The 17,877-nt window shown below is 41.2% G+C and overlaps 1 protein-coding gene and 1 long non-coding RNA gene across 6 annotated transcripts in view; one reads left to right on the forward strand and one right to left on the reverse strand.

The window, feature by feature from the left end:
• The window catches only part of Nudt13 (nudix hydrolase 13), a 41,404-nt gene that overhangs the window by 16,524 nt on the left and 7,003 nt on the right, over nt 1-17,877 (reverse strand). For 2 of the 5 annotated variants that reach the window (XM_042690137.1, XM_042690141.1), the window contains exons 1-3: nt 11,677-11,797; nt 11,513-11,553; nt 4,493-4,585 (exon numbers count right to left, since the gene is read on the reverse strand). In XM_042690137.1, coding sequence (XP_042546071.1) covers nt 4,493-4,575 — 83 coding nt within the window. In that variant the 5' untranslated portion in view covers nt 4,576-4,585; nt 11,513-11,553; nt 11,677-11,797. Of the gene's footprint in view, nt 1-4,492; nt 4,586-10,354; nt 10,378-11,512; nt 11,554-11,676; nt 11,798-17,877 lie in introns of those variants that run through there. The other 3 variants (XM_042690140.1, XM_042690139.1, XM_042690142.1) reach the window with 3 other exon arrangements.
• Nucleotides 164-8,301, forward strand: LOC122116489. Its single transcript, XR_006148985.1, has 4 exons — nt 164-249; nt 5,560-5,565; nt 7,721-7,726; nt 8,288-8,301. It is a non-coding gene; the product is annotated as an uncharacterized LOC122116489 (long non-coding RNA).

Raw genomic sequence — 17,877 nt, forward strand, 5'->3', positions numbered from 1 at the left:
CCATGCTTTATCAGTAAATATAGACTGAATGTAAGTTCTATAGCTTTAGGATAAAAATCATTAATAACCATTTGACCTATCAAAACCCTAAAACAGCTGGGTTGAAATCCTAGCTACTCAGGAGGCTGAGATCTGAGGATCATGATTCAAAGCCAACCTGGACAGAAAAATCCCCATGAGACTCTTATCTCCAATTAACCACCAGAAAACCAGAAGTGGTGCTGTGCCTCTACGTGGCAGATCACTAGCGTTAAACAAGAGCTCAGGGACAGTGCCTAGGCCCTGAGTTCAAGCCCCATAACTGACTAAAACAACCCAAAAATCCCTGAAACAGTGCAGTGGATTGCAGCTCAGTGACTCAGCACTTGTCTCACAAGTGATCAGTTAAATACCAACATTACAAAATAAATCCCCCAAAAAACAAAAAACACCCGGGCGTTGGTGGCTCACCTCTGTAATCTTAGCTCCCCAGGAGGCTGAGATCTGAGGATATCTGTTCAAAGCCAGCCTGGGCAGGAAAGTCCATGGGATTCTTATCTCCAATTTAAATACCAGGAAACTGGAAATGGCTCTGTGACTCAAAGTGGTAGAGCATTAGCCTTGAGCTGAAGAGCGCAGGGGAAGTGCCCGGGTCCAGAGTTCAAGCCCCATATTCGTCCGGAAAAAAAACCAAAAAACCCTACCAGAACACCTGGGTTAAGGTCTTAAACCCAGGGCCTCATCTGAACTGGCAATGAGATCCCGGAGTCCTTTACCCTCTCCCTCAATGAGGAATTTTTTTTCTCCCTTTAGTTATAATAGCATGGAACCAAAATTTTCAAGGATAAAAATATTTAGAGGATTTTTAAACTTTGGCAATATTTTTCTTATTATAATAGTAAGAATAGCAATTCTTAAAAAAAAAGTCAGGCAATATAAATTGTGTGTACCAATCTTTGAACTCAGGGCCTGGGTGCTGTCTGAGCTTTTTTATTCAAGGCTAGTGCTCTACCACTTGAGACACATCTCCACTTTTAGTGGTTAATTGCAGATAAGAATCTTATAGACTTCCTGCTGGGGTGGCTTTGAATTCAGATCTCAGCCTCCTGAGTAACTAGTATTGTAGGCTTGAGCCACCAGCACCTGGCTATCAATAATCATTTTTTTTTTTTTAATGTTTGGGTCCGGTGGTGGAACCTGAACTCTGGGCCTGGGCGCTGTCCCTCAGCTCTTCAGCTCAAGGCTAGCACTCTACTACTTGAGCCACAGTGCCACTTCCTGCTTTTTTCTTTTTGCTTATGTGGTGCTGAGGAATTGAACCAGGGCCTCACGCATGCAAGGCAAGCGCTCTACCACTGAGACACCTTCCCAGCCCCAATAATAAATTTTTTAAAAACAGAAAATCACTAACAATGTCTCTAAGCAGAAATAATCACCATTTACAGTTAAAATTCTCCAAGTTATCATCTTATGTGTCAGTTGTGTCATACCTAGGTATATTTATATGCCTATGTAATACAGTGTATATGTAGTGTATGTTTAGAATAAGCCAAGCTTCTGCTTTTGTGACCTTTTTTTCCTTAAACATTTTTACATCATAAAGTATTAGTTGAAGCCGGGTGCCGGTGGCTCACTCCTGTTATCCTAGCTACTCAGGAGACTGAGATCTGAGGATCGCGGTTCAAAGCCAGCCCGGGAAGGAAAGACTGTGAGACTATGATCTCCAATAAAACCACTAGAAAACCGGAAGTGGCTCTGTAGCTCAAGTGGTAGAGTGCTCGCCTTGAGCTGAACTGCTGAGGGACAGTGCTCAGGCCCAGAGTTCAAGCTCCACAATTTAAAAAAAAAAAAATATATATATATATATATATTAGTTGATAGACTTATGATTTTGATTCATTTCAAATATGCTTAATCAGTTTAGATACTTTTAGACTCTTTAATATTATTATTGTTCTTAGAGTCTCAACCTGAGAAGCACAGCAATCTAAATGTTCAATAATAGCGGGACGTCGTCGGGGCTGGGAAGGTGGCTCAGTGGTAGAGTGCTTGCCTTGCATGCATGAGGCCCTGGGTTCAATTCCTCAGCACCACATAAGCAAAAAGAAAAAAGCCGCAAGTGGCGCTGTGGCTCAAGTGGTAGAGTGCTCGCCTTGAGCTGAAGAGCTGAGGGACAGTGCCCAGGCCCAGAGTTCAGGCCCCACGACCGGACCAAAAAAAAAAAAAAAATAGCGGGACGTTGGTGGCTCACTCTTATCTCCAATAAACCACCAGAAAACCAGAAGTGGCCCTGTGGCTCAAGCAGTAGAGCACTCATCGCCTTGAGCTGAAGAGCGCAAGGACAGCGCCAGGCCCAGAGTTCAAGCCCCACGACAGACAAACAAATAAAAATAATAAATGTCCAATAATATCTTAAACAAATTCTGCAATTCAGTTGTTGGTTGGCTCTTGCTCAGGAAGGATTTTATGATAATGACCCCCTGCATTTTGGTCTGAACACTCAAGGTTGGGAGTCTTTCTGCATGGGAAGCCTGGTTGTGTATCTAGACTCCTCTAAGGATTACATTTGCATCTGGAAGTTGTCCTGGGGATGACTAGTCCAGGATTACCACACTCTTTATTCCTTGTGTTGAGAGTTCCTAGGCCACACTAGACATGTTACAAATGTAAACTAAATCTGAGAGCAGGCTAGTGATTTCACATTTACAGATTTCATATTTCTTCAGGCTAACACAAAGCTCTTTATCGTCTTCCTATGCTCTTGTAATTTTCTTCTACCTTTCACTGAAGTTTGTTTCTTTTAGGGGAGGAAAGGTCTAGCAATTATCCACATTACTTTTTTTTTTTTTTTTTTGCTGGTCGTGGGGCCTGAATTCTGGGCATGGGCGCTGTCCCTCAGCTCTTCAGCTCAAGGCTAGCGCTCTACCCCTTGAGCCACAGCGCCACTTCCAGCTTTTTCTGCTTATGTGGTGCTGAGGAATTGAACCCAGGGCTTCATGCATACAAGGCAAGCAAGCGCTCTACCACTGAGCCACCTTCCCAGGCCCTCCACATTACTTTTAAGAAACTTCATGAAACTATTCGATATAGTTTTTTTTATAGTTTTTTTTATGTGTTTATTGTTCCACTTAAGTTAATTTCTCCTTTACTATTCATTCATTTAACAATATTTCAGTGTCTACTATGTTCTAGGTACTATTCACTATTTAGGCAGTAAAGATACTTATAGTGGAAAAGACAGAGTCTTATCTCTGGGTTGAGAATGTGGCTTAGTAGTAGCATGCCTAGCATGCATGAAGCCCTGGGTTCAATTCCTCAGTACCACATAAACAGAAAAAGCCAGAAGTGGCTCTGTGGCTCATAGTGATAGAGCGCTAGCCTTCGGCTCAGAGACAGAGCCCAGACCCTGAGTTGAAGCCCCAGGACTGGCAAAAAGAAAAGTCTTATCTCTACTGGCAGCCTAGTAGGGCTTGAACTAAGGTCCTTCTGTTTTCTAGGCAAGCATGGTACTGCTTGAACCATAATCCCAGTTCTTCTTACTTTGGTTATTTTTCAGGTAAGGTCTTATGCTTTGCCCAATGCTGACCTCAAATTTCCAGCCTCCTATGATGGCTTCCCACATAGCTGAGATTATAGGCATGAACTACCTACCACACTAAGCTTGTTCTTTGAGACAGATCTTCACTAACTTTTTTCCCCCTTGGGCTTCTCTCTCTATCTCCCAAATAGCTTAGATAACAGGTATAAGCCACCCTGCCAAGTCTGATGAAGCTTTATTTAAATAGAATTTAAGTCAAATTTTTTATTTAAAGTTTTATTCAAGTAGAATTTGTATTCAAGAATGTTACATTAGGCTGGGAAGGTGGCTCAGTGGTAGAGCACTTGCCTTGCATGCAAGTGCTGGGTTCGATTCCTCAGCACCACATAAACAAAAAGAAAAAAGCCGGAAGTGGCCTTGTGGCTCAAGGGGTAGAGTGCTAGCCTTGAGCTTAAGAGCTGAGGGACAGCGCCCAGGCCCAGAGTTCAGGCCCCACGACTGGACCCAAAAAGAAAAAAAAAAAGAATGTTACATTATAGGTATTTTAGGTATTATTGGAAAGAAGTTTGTTTAGAAAGTTTTCAATTTAAATTTCAGTTGAAAAAAAATTCATTCCAAAAGAACATTATCATGGGCAATTTTTTTTAAAATTTTTATTATGGGGCTTGAACTCAGTGCCAGGGCACTGTTGCTGAGCTTTTTCATTGAAGGCTAGCACTTTAACATTTTGAGCTACAGTGCCACTTCTGGTTTCCTGGTTAATTAGAGAGAGGAGTCTCAGAGACTTTCCTGCCCTGGCTGGGTCTGAACTGCAATCCTCAGATCTCAGCCTCCTAAGTAGCTAGGATTACAGGCATGAGCCACCAGCACCTAGCTAATGGGCAACTTTATCATAGATCTTCAATGCTCAATAGGGGATTTAATTTTAAAAAAAACTAAATAGAGTAATTAGAGCTCAGGTTGGTCAGAACTCACCGTGTCTTTGTGACATAGCTTGACAGTAGCCTATAGCACCAAAAAGATTTTCTCTTGAAAGCAATTCTACAGTATAAAGACATTGTCAGGTCCCTGAAAGAAAGAGGAGTTAAAAAAAAAAGATTTATACTGTGCATTTTAAAGTAATGAGTCACTAAGAAAATTATATTTTAAGTCAGGATAAAATCACTTTGCAATACTAAAGAAAGGGAAACTAAATAGGAGTCAGATGATCTGGCTTCTACCACTAACTAACTATAAATATAAAATTCTCCATGCGGGCTAGGCCCTGGGTTTAATTCCTCAGCACCACCTAAGCAAAAAGAAAAAAAAGCCGGAAGTGACGCTGTGGCTCAAGTGGTAGAGCGCTAGCCTTGAGCTGAAGAGCTGAGGGACAGCGCCCAGGCCCAGAGTTCAGGCCCCACGACCAGACCCAAAAAAAAACAAAAAAACAAATAAAATTCTCCATGCTGCTTCCTTAATCTACAAAACTGAAACCTGTTCCACTAAGCTAGTAGTTTGTGAGAATAAGCTAACATTAAAAATATATATATTCTCCTCCTTCATGTAGTGGAGCTATTGGGAGGTGACTGCAAAGCCCAGGCCTACATCTCTATTATGTCTATGCTCTTTCCTCCTCTCTTCTTCCCCGCTCCCTCCTCATTTAAACTCAGGGCTTTGCACTTGCTAGGCAGGCTACTCTTCTGCCCTAATGTATTTGAACAACTGAAACTGATGTTTCCCTTCTCCGTCCTCTCCATCCCAACAGGTCATTCAAACTCATAAAACTCCATGGAGTCATTACAAATAGTCTGGACCTTCCCGCATGCGTGGGGGAAAAAGTCACCCTCTGCACTGGATTATTTGTGAGTGAGAAATAAACTTCTACCCTTTTTTTTGGGGGGGAGGGGGGTGTTGCTCAGTTCTAGAGCACTTAGCTAGCATACACAAAGCCCTAGGCTCCATTCCCAAGCACTGCAGACGTAAGATAATAATTAAAAAGAAAACCTCTATCATATTAAGATACAGAAATCTTTTTTTTTTTGGGGGGGTGGCAAGGAGTAGAGCTAGAGGTCAAACCCAGGGCCTTAATACATGCTAAGCATATACTCTGCAACTGCACTGTAACCCCTCGCCACATTAACAGCTGAACTCTTACCTGTTATAACGCTAGCATTATCCTAAGAGACCAAGTAACAAGTGTGGGATATCTCCAAAATAATGAGCGTCAGGTATCAAGAATTCATAAAAAATCGCTGGGTGCCAGGGGCTCACACCTATAATCCTAGCTACTCAAGGGGGCTGAGATCTGAGGATCACAGTTCAAAGCTAGCCCAGGTAGAAAAGTCTGTGAAAGTCTTATCTCCAATAAACTACCAGACAACCGGAAGTGGCGCTGAAGTTCAAGTGGTAGAGAGCTCACCTTGAGCTGAGGAGCGCAGGGACAGCACTCAGGCCCAGAGTTCAAGCCCCACGACCGACCAAAAAAAAAGGCAGCTATGTAAATTCACATTACTCCAAGATCTTTTCTTTTTGTAGCTCAGTGGAAGAGGAAAAACAATTCTGTATTTGAAATTCCAGTTTGTAGAAGATGGTTCCTTTTATTTTTTGCTGTTTTTTTTTTTGGTGCTAGAGATTGAACCCAAGGCCTCATCCATCCTAGGCCCTCTACTACTGAGCTATATCTTCAGCCCAGTGGCTCCTTTTAAATTGTATATCATTATTTCCTTCCCCATTCAAAATACCTTTCACATTAGTAGTCAAAATGTCAAATTCCACTGAAATTAATGAGAAAACCAGTAGTTAAATAATGAACCATCTTTTTAACTATGCCAAAGAGAAGGAAGCTTTAATATTGACCTACCAAGGAACAGCTGAAGTTTAGACCTACTTCTTGGTTGCATAATTATGAGTCATTGGTGACTAATCCTTGCAGAGTTTTGGCTACAATCTTATGTCCTAGGCAAGGGTAAAATATATTTAGCAAATGAGAGTCCACAAAATACCTATTGAGTACTGACATTATGCAAGATCTCTTAAGAAATTAAAAAAATATAAAAGATGAAAATCCCTGTCCCCATGGAATTGCAGGAGGAGAAAGGAAATAATTTTCACAAAAAGCAGTCTGGCTATATGGGTTTTAATAATCCCAAGGACTTGTATGAAAAAAGTTAAAAATGTTTTACAGTTAATTTTCCTAGCTCATATACAATTCAGGAAAAGTAAACATATCTATGCTGGGGTTTGAGCTCTACCACTGAGCCATTCCTCCAGCCCTGTTGTAGGCTAGTTATTTTGGAGATAGGGCCTCACTTCCTGCCCAGGACACCTAGATCATAATCTCCCTTTAGTAGGCTTCCTGTAGTTGCTGGGATGACAGACTGTACCCTCCCTCTGTTGTGATTGAGTCTTGAGGACTTTTCTGCCCTAGTCTGGCCTAGAACCTTAGTCTTCCCAACCTCAGCCTCCTATATAGATTAGGAGAACAGGTATGTGCCAATAAGCCCAGTTATGAGTTGACAAAGGATCTTGTGAAATTTTCTGCCTAGGCTTGCTTGAAATGAAATTTCCCCATTCTCAGCCTTTCAAGTGCCAGGATTATAGACATGAGCTACTGGTGCCTGCCTTGATGCAGTATTTTAAAGATTAACTTAAGAATATTTTAAAATGTTGAGCTGGGAATGTGGCTTAGTGGTAGAGTGCTTACCTAGCATGCATGAAGCCCTGGGTTCAATTCCTCAGTATCACATAAACAAAAAAAAAGAAAGCTGGAAGTGGCACTGTGGCTCAAGTGGTAGAGTGCTAACCTTGAGCAACAGAAGCTCAGGGATAGTGCCCAGGCCCTGAGTTCAAAACCCAGTACTGAGCCTGGTGCAAGTGGCTCACGCCTGTAATCCTAGCTACTCAGGAGGCTGAGATCTGAGGATCGCGGTTCAAAGCCAGCTCGGGCAAGAAAGTCCATGAGACTTTTCTCTCCAATAAACCACTCAAAAACCAGAAGTGGTGCTGTAGCTCAAGCGGTAGAGCACTTGCCTTGAGCTGAAGAGAGCAAGGACAGCGCCCATGCCCAGAGTTCAAGCCCTATGACCAACAAAAAACAAAACAAAAAAAAACAGTACTGGCAAAAAAATATTTTAAAATGTTAAATAATCATCCCTTTCACATAACAATTCCATTTCCAGGAATTTATCTTAGGAAAAAAGGATATACAAGAATGTTATAATATAGTGAAAAGTATGTATAGTGACAGAGAAATTTAATCAGAATATATCAAATTAAAAAAAAAAAAAGACCAGGTGGCAAAGGAGAGATGTTGTTTAAATGGTACAAAGTTTCATTTAGGATATATAAGTTCTGGAGACGTAGTGTACCACATGGTGACTAGTATATCTGAAAATTACTAAAGGAATGTCTTGGGTTGGGAATGTGGCTTAGTGGTAGAGTGCTTACCTAGCATACAAGAAACCCTTAGTTTGATTCCTCAATACCACATAAACAGAAAAATCCAGAAGTGGTGCTGAGTCTTAAGTGGTAAGGTACCAGCCTTGAGCAAATAAACTCAGGGACAGCATCCAGGCTCCAAGTTCAAGCCCCAGGACTGGCACCAAGAAAAAAAAATAAGAAGAGTCAGGCACTGGTGGGTCAATACTAGCTACTCAGGCAGCTGAGATCTGAGGATTGTGGTTCAAAGCCCAGGCAGGAAAATCCCCATGAGATTCTTATCTCCAATTAACCATCAGAAAACCGGAAGTGGCGCTGTAGCTCAAGTGGTAGAGCGCTTGCCTTGAGCTGAAGAGCTGAGAGACAGCACCCAGGCCTGGAGTTCAAGCCCTATGATTGACCCCAAAAAAAAAAGAAAAGAAAAGAAAAGAAAAAAGAATAAGTCTTAAACTAGTCACTGATAATTTATTCTTTAATCCTAGCTGTTAAGGAGGTTGAGTCCTGGAGGATTAAAGTTTGAGGCAAGCCTAGACAAAAAAGTCCAGGAGAGGGCTGGGAAGGTGGCTCAGTGGTAGAGCGCTAGCCTTGCATGCCTGAGGCCCTGGGTTCAATTCCTTAGCACCACATAAGCAAAAAGAAAAAAGCCGGAAGTGGTGCTGTGGCTCAAGTGGTAGAGCGCTAGCCTTGAGCTGAAGAGCTGAGGAACAGCGCCCAGGCCCAGAGTTCAGGCCCCACAACTGGACCCCTCCCAAAAAAAAATAGTCCAGGAGACTCTTATCTCCATTTAACCAGAAAATTGCCAGAAGAATGGAGGTATGGCTCAAGTGATAGTGCAACAACTATGAGCAACAATGATGAGAGCTTGAGGCCCTGTGTTTAAGCCCTAATATTAAAACCAATAGAAAGGAAGGAGAAGAACAAATCTAAAATGTCTTAACAACAATAAAAAAAATGACAAGTAGCTGGGTGCCAGTGGCACATGCCTGTAACCCTAGCTACTCAGGATGCTAAGATCTCAGGATCACAGTTCAAAGCCAGCCCAGGCAGGAAAGTCTGTGAAACTGCTATCTCTAATTAACTACCAAAAAGCCGGAAGTAGAGCTGTGGCCCAAGTCATAGAGCACTAAGCTTAAGCAAAAACACTCCAGGACAGTGCCCAGGTCCTGATTTCAAGCTACAGGACCAGCACACACACACAAAAGACAAGTATGCAAGGTGAAGGAGCTAATAAGTAGCTTGATTTAATTCTATAATGTATCATGTATGAAAACAAATTGCACATTATAAATATACAACTTTTATCAATTACACTTTAAGCTGGAGGGGGAAAAAATCAAGTAATATTTGGTAACTAATTTATATATATAAAAAAAAAAGACAGGGGCTGGGAAGGTGGCTCAGTGGTAGAGCGCTTGCCTTGCATGCATGAGGCTCTGGGTTCGATTCCTCAGCACCACATAAGAAAAAAGAAAACAGCCAGAAGTGGCACTGTGGCTCAAGTGGTAGAGTGCTAACCTTGAGCTAAAGAGCTGAGGGACAGCACCCAGGCCCAGAGTTCAGGCCCCACGACTAGACCCCCCCCCCCCCCCCAAAAAAAAAAGTCATATGGGAGTGGCACTGTATGCTAGCCTTGAGCACATAGAAGCTCAGGGACAGTGCCCAGGCGATGAGTTCAAGACCCAGGACTGGCAAAAAAAGATGTACATATATATTCCAATATGCACAAATTAGTTATGCATTTATATGTTTCAAATGACTAGAAGTACAAATACAAAAGTAACCAGTGACTAATTTGGGAGAAATATAAAGATTGAAAAAAGTACTTATTTTTACTTTAATAATTTCTATACTTAAAAATTTAACTGTAAGCCAGGTGCTGGTGGTTCATGCCTGTAATCCTAGCTACTCAGAAGGCTGAGATCTGAGGAGCATGGTTCAAAGCCAGCATGGCAGGAAAGTCTATGAGGTTCTTATTTCCAATTAATCACACAAAAAACTGAAGTGGGTCTGTGTCTGAAGTGGTAGATTGTTAGCCTTGAGCATAAAGAAGCTTAGGGACAGCACCTAGGTCCACAGTTCAAGCTTCCAGACAGGTTAAAAAAAACTATATACAATATATTCACTTTATGATATAATCAAGGTTGGGCACCAGTGGCTCATACCTGTAATCCTAGCTACTCAGGTTACTTAGATTTGAGAATAATGGTTCAAAGCCAGCCTGGGGGTGGGGGCATGGGGGGTGAAGTACTTGAGATTCTTATCTCTAATTAATCACTAAAAAAGCCAGAAGTGGAACTGTGGCTCACGTGCTATAGTACTAGCCTTGAGCAAAAAAGCTCAGGGACGGCACCTAAACCCTGAGTTCAAGCCCCAGATCTAAAAAGAGATATAAGCAAGTAAATTAGGTATTGTAGTACATACCATCCCAGCTTAGGTAGAAGGATCTTGAGTTTGAGACCAGCCCAGGTTACATAGCAAGAAAAAGAAAAGAAGAAAAAAAGCTAGCTGTAGTGGCTCGTTCTTGTAATCCCAGCTTTGAGAGGCAGAGATTGGGAGCATCATGGTTTGAAGCTAGGTAAAGCAAAAGTTATGGAAACACTGCTTCAACCAGCACCTGGGTGTGGTGACATCCTATCATCTCAGCTATGTGGGAGGCATAAATTGGAAGATCATGGTCCAGGCTGGTCCAGGGAGAATACATGATCCTATTCCTAAAATAACTAGTTCCTAGGACTAATAAGAATATTAATAAGAATATTTCTAAGCTATTGCTCCCAGAAACACCTCACTATATATATATATATATATATATATATATATATATATATATATATATATATATATATATATATATATATATATATATATATATTCTCTGTGAGCCAAAGGGAATTCCTTTGTAAGTTTCTCAGATCTGGGGAACTTATTTGATTTAGTTGTAAGTACTAACTAATCTGTGTGGCTCACTGTATTTGGCTGCCTGAAGTCTTGCCCAGTTGCTGTTGCTACTAAATTGTAGGTTATAGTCACCTGCTGACTCAGGAGTTGGTGGACAGAGGGATATTTATGGTTTTTTTTCCTCAAGTAAAAAGCCTGATAGAAATGAAAGGTAATATTTTTTACCAAAAACTAAGAATGATGAGGCAACCTGCTTAAGATTAAGATTTTCTCTGAACCCTCTGTAATAAATGTTTCACACTCATTTCTTATCCTGTTCATCTTTCCAGAAGGATTCATTTATAAAGCACAAAAGCATGACAGTAATGCTCATGACAGTAATGCTCCAGTCTTTGTGAGAACTTTCCCTGCAAAGAGGCCTGGCTCTTATGTGTAGGGAGTGCCCTTTTGAGAGAGTCTATCTCTCCATGACTGTGACCTTAAAGGGACATGGAACTATGCAAAGCTGAGCAACTGCTAGGAAATAGACCGTAAGGTTTCAGTGACTTTCCTTATATGAAAAACGTTTGCTTTTTCCAAAAGATTCTTATTTTCCTCCCTTAATTAAAAAAATTAAGGCAAAAGTTAATAAAATACATTTTTCTAAGCAACTCTCAAAAAAACATATCAGAAAATGATTACCTTTAGTTAATGAGATAGCTCCACAAGTTGAAAACTGATTTCTGGAAGAGAGAAGAGAGATGAAGCTAAAATTGTAAAATGCTGTTACCTAGTTCTGATTATACCTCCCTTTAACGCCCTCCCTAACTCAGAATGAAAACAGGTTTCTGTTTTACTCTGCTCACACTGAAATCTTTTAGGGAAGCCTTCCTTAGATTCAAGAAGCAGCAGAAACCAGGAAACTCCAAACTTTCAAGTTCAAAATGTTTCTCTTCCCCAAGGGACCATTGCTGCTTCTGCCACACCTCCCAGAATCCTCACAAAGATGCACTCTGGGAAATGTAATTTACTCTATGCCGGCTTAAATTAACTGTGCTTGGGGGAAAAAAAAAAAAATAGTTCTGCCACACTTCCCAGAATCCTTGTAGATATGCATTCTGGTAATTGTAGTTCAACATGTAGTTCATTATGTATGTTGTCAAATACCAATCTTACTACCCTATCTTGGGAAAAAAAAAGAGTAGGTCAGATTCATTTTCAGTAATAACAAAATGTCAAATTTGTTATTAAATATCATAGGTTATATAATGAATGCGAACTAAAGGAAAAAAGGAAACTCAGATGAGGTCTGTTTTTTTTTTTTGTTTGTTTGAGACAGGATCTCAGTATGTAGCCAGACGCTGTCACTGAAGCCTAAATCCTCCCGCTGCAACTTCCTAAGTGCTAGGATTTCAGGTCTGTATTACCACATTTACTCTATCAGATTAGTCTAATCTCTCTGTAGCTCTCATTCACGCTCTACCCACTTTAGAAGTAGCTCTAACATTCCATGAAATTCTGCCACTATGAAAGGAAAAAACCTGCGACTAGGTATGTTTCAGCTTTTGGTAGTAGAATCCATCCCTTGATCAGCCAGGCAAAGAGCATAACATCAGACAGAAAGCTATCCCTCAGCAAAATTACTTGGTGTTGCTCAGTTTTCTACTGGAGCTGCTTGCTTATGCGATATTCTGGTGGTTATAAGTGCTAGGAGAAAAAAAATGAAACCAGAAGATTTTTCTTTTTCATATTGGATGGTCAACCTTATTGTTAAGATGATATTGAAGCAAATATGTTGAGGATATAACAGGGGAAGCCATGATGCTACATGGGAAAGGATTTGTAGACAGAACAAAATGAGCTTAAGTAAAAGCCCCAGAGTAATAATATCCTTCCAGGTTTGAGGAATGGCTAGGACAGAGTATACGTAGTATCAGAGATGAGGTCAAAAAGTAGCCATGCATTATATCACTTAGGGACTTACAGGTCTTCAAAAAAAAATTTTTTTTGGTAGTATTGGAGTTCAAATTCAGGGCCTTGAACCTTTCTCACTTGAATTGCTTTTCTAGCTCCTTTTGCTTTAGTTATTTTTCAGATAGTGCTCGATCCTTTTTGCATGAACCTGTCCATGATTTTCCTACCTTCACCATCTACATCACTGGAATTACAAGTGTGAGCCACTGCACTGGCCACAAATCTTAAATTTTTATAAATTGGTTGTAATGCTTTTGTGTCCTACTCCAATAGAGATGAGATGTCACCAAAGGGTTTGAGTAGAAGAGTAAGGTGATTTGATTTTTATTTTAATTTCCATACTTTGTATGGAAATTAGACTGTAGGGGACAAGAATCTTTAAATTCTGAGTGCCATTGATCATACGTAAACCATACCTGGTTAGTTGTCCAATCTTTCTCTTGGATTTCTTCCATTAGACATGAATTGAAGCTTTTTTTTTTTTTTTAACCACTGGAATCATCCTTAAGGGAGGCATAGAAAATCTGAGGAAAGGCTGGGGATGTGGCTTAGTAGTGGAGTGTTTGCCTTGCATGCATGAAACCCTGGATTTTGTGGGGGGTTTTGTTTTTTGTCCGGTCTTGGGGCCTGAACTCTGGGCCTGAGCGTTGTCCCTCAGCTCTTCAGCTCAAGGCAAGCGCTCTCGAGCTCTACCACTTGAGCTAGAGCACCACTTCCAGTTTTCTAGTCGTTTATTGGAGAGAAGAGTCTCATGGGGACTTTCCTGCCCGGGCTGGATTTGAACCGTGATCCTAAGATCTCAGCTTCCTTAGTAGCTAGGATTATAGGCGTGAGCCACCCGCGCCCGGCACTGTGGTTCAAGTGGTAGAGAGCTGAAGAGCTGAGGGATAGCGCCCAAGCCCAAAGTTCAAGCCCAACGACTGACCAAAAAAAAAGCTCAGGACAGTGCCTAGGCACTAGCCAAAAAAAAAAAAATCTGAGGAAAACAAGCTACAGAGTCAGCAAATTCCAAAGAATTAAGGAAGTATTCTCAGGGGGAAAAATGATTCTAATAATTTAAAAAATACATAGCAATCGTGTTAAACTCTATGAACAATAAATATAGCAATATAGCTCAGACTGTTTCTTAGTTCCAGGCATAATACCCAGTGTTTTACATATTTATCATTAAACTTATCATTATATCCTATGAGATATATTATTATTATTTGTATTTTACAGATGAAAAAAGAGGCTTAATAAGTAATTTGTCCATATTGATATACATAGTCAGAAGAAGGGCTTGGATTTCTTTTTTTTTAATTGTGAAAATACTGTACAGAGGGGTTACAATTACATGGGCAAGATAATGAGTACATTTCTTATCAAGCATTGTAGCCTCCTCCTTTGTTTCCCCTTCCCATGGGCTTGGATTTCTAACCCTGGCAAGGCTTCCTAACTTTAGAAAGAAGTGTGCTTTTGATCACCATAATGTAATATAGATCTGGGTTGTATCTCTGATGGTGAGGAGCAGGGAAATGGCACATAAACATTGAAAAATATTGGAAAGTAGAATCCCATGTTCATAGATTGAAGACAATTTTGGAACGATGGTAGTGTTCCTATAACTGATCTTGACCTCCTGAAAGCTGGGATTACAGATATTTGCCAACCATGCCCAGTGATCTGATATTCTACTATGTTCTTTTTTATTTTTTTAATTTTTGTCAGTCGTGGGGCTTGAAATCTGGGCCTGGGCGCTGTCCCTCAGCTCTTCAGTTCAAGGCTAGCACTCTACCACTTGAACCATAGCACCACTTCTAATGGTTTTCTGGTAGGTTTTTTGGAGATAAGAGTCTCATGGACTTTCCTGCCTCAGTTTGTTTTGAACCGTGATCCTCAGATCTCATCCTGAGTAGCTAGGATTGCAGGTGTGAGCCACCGGTACTACTATGTTCTTTTTTTTTTTTTTTTTTGGGTCTGGTCGTGGGGCCTGAACTCTGGGCCTGGGCGCTGTCCCTCAGCTCTTCAGCCCAGGGCTAGTGCTCTACCGCTTGAGCCACAGCGCCACTTCCGGCTTTTTTTCTTTTTGCTTATGTGGTGCTGAGGAATCAAACCCAGGGCCTCAGGCATGCAAGGCAAGCGCTCTACCACTGAGCCACCTTCCCAGCCCGCTACTATGTTCTTAATAAGCAAGAGTTATTCTTCTTGCTAAGTACTGAATAAAATTCTGGGTCCTAAACTGAGAGCCTTGCTCTACCAAATAAAGCTGAGATTTCTGGCATTCTTGCTGGCTATGTTTGAACTCTTGACAAGTTCATTTGGGTAGAAGAATGTGTGGATCAGCCAAGTTCTACAAATCTTTCAGCCAAGTCAGATCTGTTTTGATAAACAGAAGCATTCTTCTCCAGTGTAATGTCTCCTTTTCAGTAAAAAGTTGTTTAATTTGCAGACATTTTCTGTGCTTGATGGAATAGCTGTTGGCTATTTCCCTGCAAACTGTACAATCTGAAAATATTTAATATTTATGACGCAAACTATTTGTATTAAAGGGTGATAAATTACTAAGGAAAGAGTAAAAAAATAGAAGGGGGGCTGGGAAGATGGCTCAGTGGTAGAGTGCTTGCCTTGCATGCATGAGGCCCTGGGTTCGATTCCTCAGCACCACATAAGCAAAAAGAAAAAAGCCGGAAGTGGCGCTGTAGCTCAAGTGGTAGAGCACTAGCCTTGAGCTGAAGAGCTGAGGGACAGCGCCCAATCCCAGAGTTCAGGCCCCACGACCGGACCCAAAAAAAAAAAAAAATAAAAATAGAAGGGGCTGGTAATGTGACTTAGTGGTAGAGTGCTTGTCTAGCATGCATGAAGCCCTGGGTTCAATTCCTTTGCATAAACAGAAAAAGCCAGAAGTGGCACTGTGGCTCAAGTGGTAGAGTACTAGCCTTGAGCATAGAGAGGCTCAAGGACAGTGCCCAGGCCCTGAGTTCAAGCTCCAGGACTGGTAAATAAATAGAAGAGGAACAAATAAAATCTGTACATTTTCATGGTATCTATAAATCTGTAGGTGCTCTATAGGTGATCAATATTTTTTGAATCAATGAAGTAATTTTATAACAGTTGATGTGACTGAATAACAACAGGTACAGCTCCTTTAGGAATTAGAAATTTGTTTCAAAATAAAATAACAGTTAAGAGCTGAGTTGGCCTTTATCTTAATATTAGTGCTTGGCGTATGTCTAGGGCCTAAAGTCCTAGTAGTCAGGAAGCTGAGGCTTCCAACTGACATAGTAGCCTACATTTGGCATTTTAAAAAAAAATTTTTTTTGGGGGGGTCCGGTCGTGGGGCCTGAACTCTGGGCCTGGGCGCTGTCCCTCAGCTCTTCAGCTCAAGGCTAGCACTCTACCACTTGAGCCACAGCACCACTTCCGGCTTTTTTCTTTTTGCTTATGTGGTGCTGAGGAATCGAACCCAGGGCCTCGAGCATGCAAGGCAAGCGCTCTACCACTGAGCCACCTTCCCAGCCCCTGGCATTTAAAATTTTGCGATTTCTTTTTGCTCTGCTGCAAGTGTAAATTGAGTGTGTAATTTCTCCTTGCAACTCAGGTTACTTGGTTGTTTTGTGATATGGAACACTATCTCATATATCCCCAAATATTACTTTGTAGGGTTTTTTAAATCGTAAAGCAATTCCTGTACATTTTCTATATCCTAAGAAGAAGAAATTACACTTGAACTGAAAGACAAGGCATTCCATTGACTGTGGACATTAATAGGTAGGCAACATAGAGCTTCTATTTCAAATACAAAATGCAATCAATTACTTTTTATTGGAGGAGTGGAGGAAGAAACTGGAGCTTGAATTCAGGGATTGGGTTCTATCCCTGAGTTGTTTTCTTTTTTCTCTTCTAGGTGATCAGGGACAGCACCCAGGCTCTGAGTGAACCAAGCCCTAGACTCACCACACCAAAAAGACGTTAGCAAACATACATTCCTTTTTAGAGTCTCTAACAAGAGAATTATGTTCCTTGCCTTTCTAGCTTCTAGAGGCCACCACTTTGGCTATCTTCAGAGTCAGAAATGCAGTATATATGTGACCCCAATTTATCCTCATCTCTTTGTGACCTTGACTAGGAAGATCAGATTGGGTTCATCTGGATGATCCAGGCTGTTCTTTCCATGTGAAGGTCCTTACTTTGATGATATTGGCAAGATTCTTTGGCCATATAGTTCCAGACTCAGGATGTAGAACATCTTTGAGAAGTCTTACCCTACTCACCACAGTGAACATCCCATCCTCACTGAGGCCACATGGTCTGCTGTCCCAATGCCAACTATTTCCCACAATGTCTTATTACCAATTTCAGCTGTATTCTAGAATTCCCCATCTCTTCACTTTCATGGGCAAGGAAGAAGGTTCTATCACTCTTGGTCATAAGATCTATCCTCTTACATTGCATTTGTTTTTTCTTTTTGGTCAGTCGTGGGGCTTGAACTCTGGGCTTGGGCGCTGTCCCTCAGCTCTTCAGCTCAAGGGGAGCACTCTATCGCTTGAGCCTCAGCACCACTTCCGGCTTTTTTTCTTTCTGCTTATGTGGTGCTGAGGAATCGAACCCAGGGCCTCATGCATGCAAGGAAAGCACTCTACCAATGAGCCACCTTCCCAGCCCCAGTGCTTTCTTATTATACTTGTTACAGAACAAAAAAGTCCCCTTTGAACTAGTGTTTTGCACACCTCACTAATTTCCTCTCTTAGACGTTTCTTTCTTGCTTACTATACATAGCCATACTTACTTTCTCAACGGAACCAAGGATTTCTTGCTATGTGGCCCACTATCTACTGTTTAAATTTTTTTTTTTTATTAATGGGGCTTGAACTTGGGGCCTAGGAGCTGTCTCTGAGCTTTTTCCCTCAAGGTTAGTTAGTGCTCTACCATGAGCCACAGTGCCACTTCTGCTTTTCTGGTGGTTAATTGGAAATAAGAGTCTCACAGACTTTTTTGCTGAGATGGCTTTGAACTGTGAACCTCAGATCTCAGCATCCTGAGTAGCTAGGATTACAGGTGTGAGCCAACAGTACCCAGCATTTCCTCTCTTTAAAATATGTCATTCACATACT

The sequence above is a fragment of the Dipodomys spectabilis genome, unplaced genomic scaffold, assembly GCF_019054845.1.
Source record: "Dipodomys spectabilis isolate Male_0828 unplaced genomic scaffold, ASM1905484v1 ptg000136l, whole genome shotgun sequence".
Taxonomy (NCBI): Eukaryota; Metazoa; Chordata; class Mammalia; order Rodentia; family Heteromyidae; genus Dipodomys; species Dipodomys spectabilis.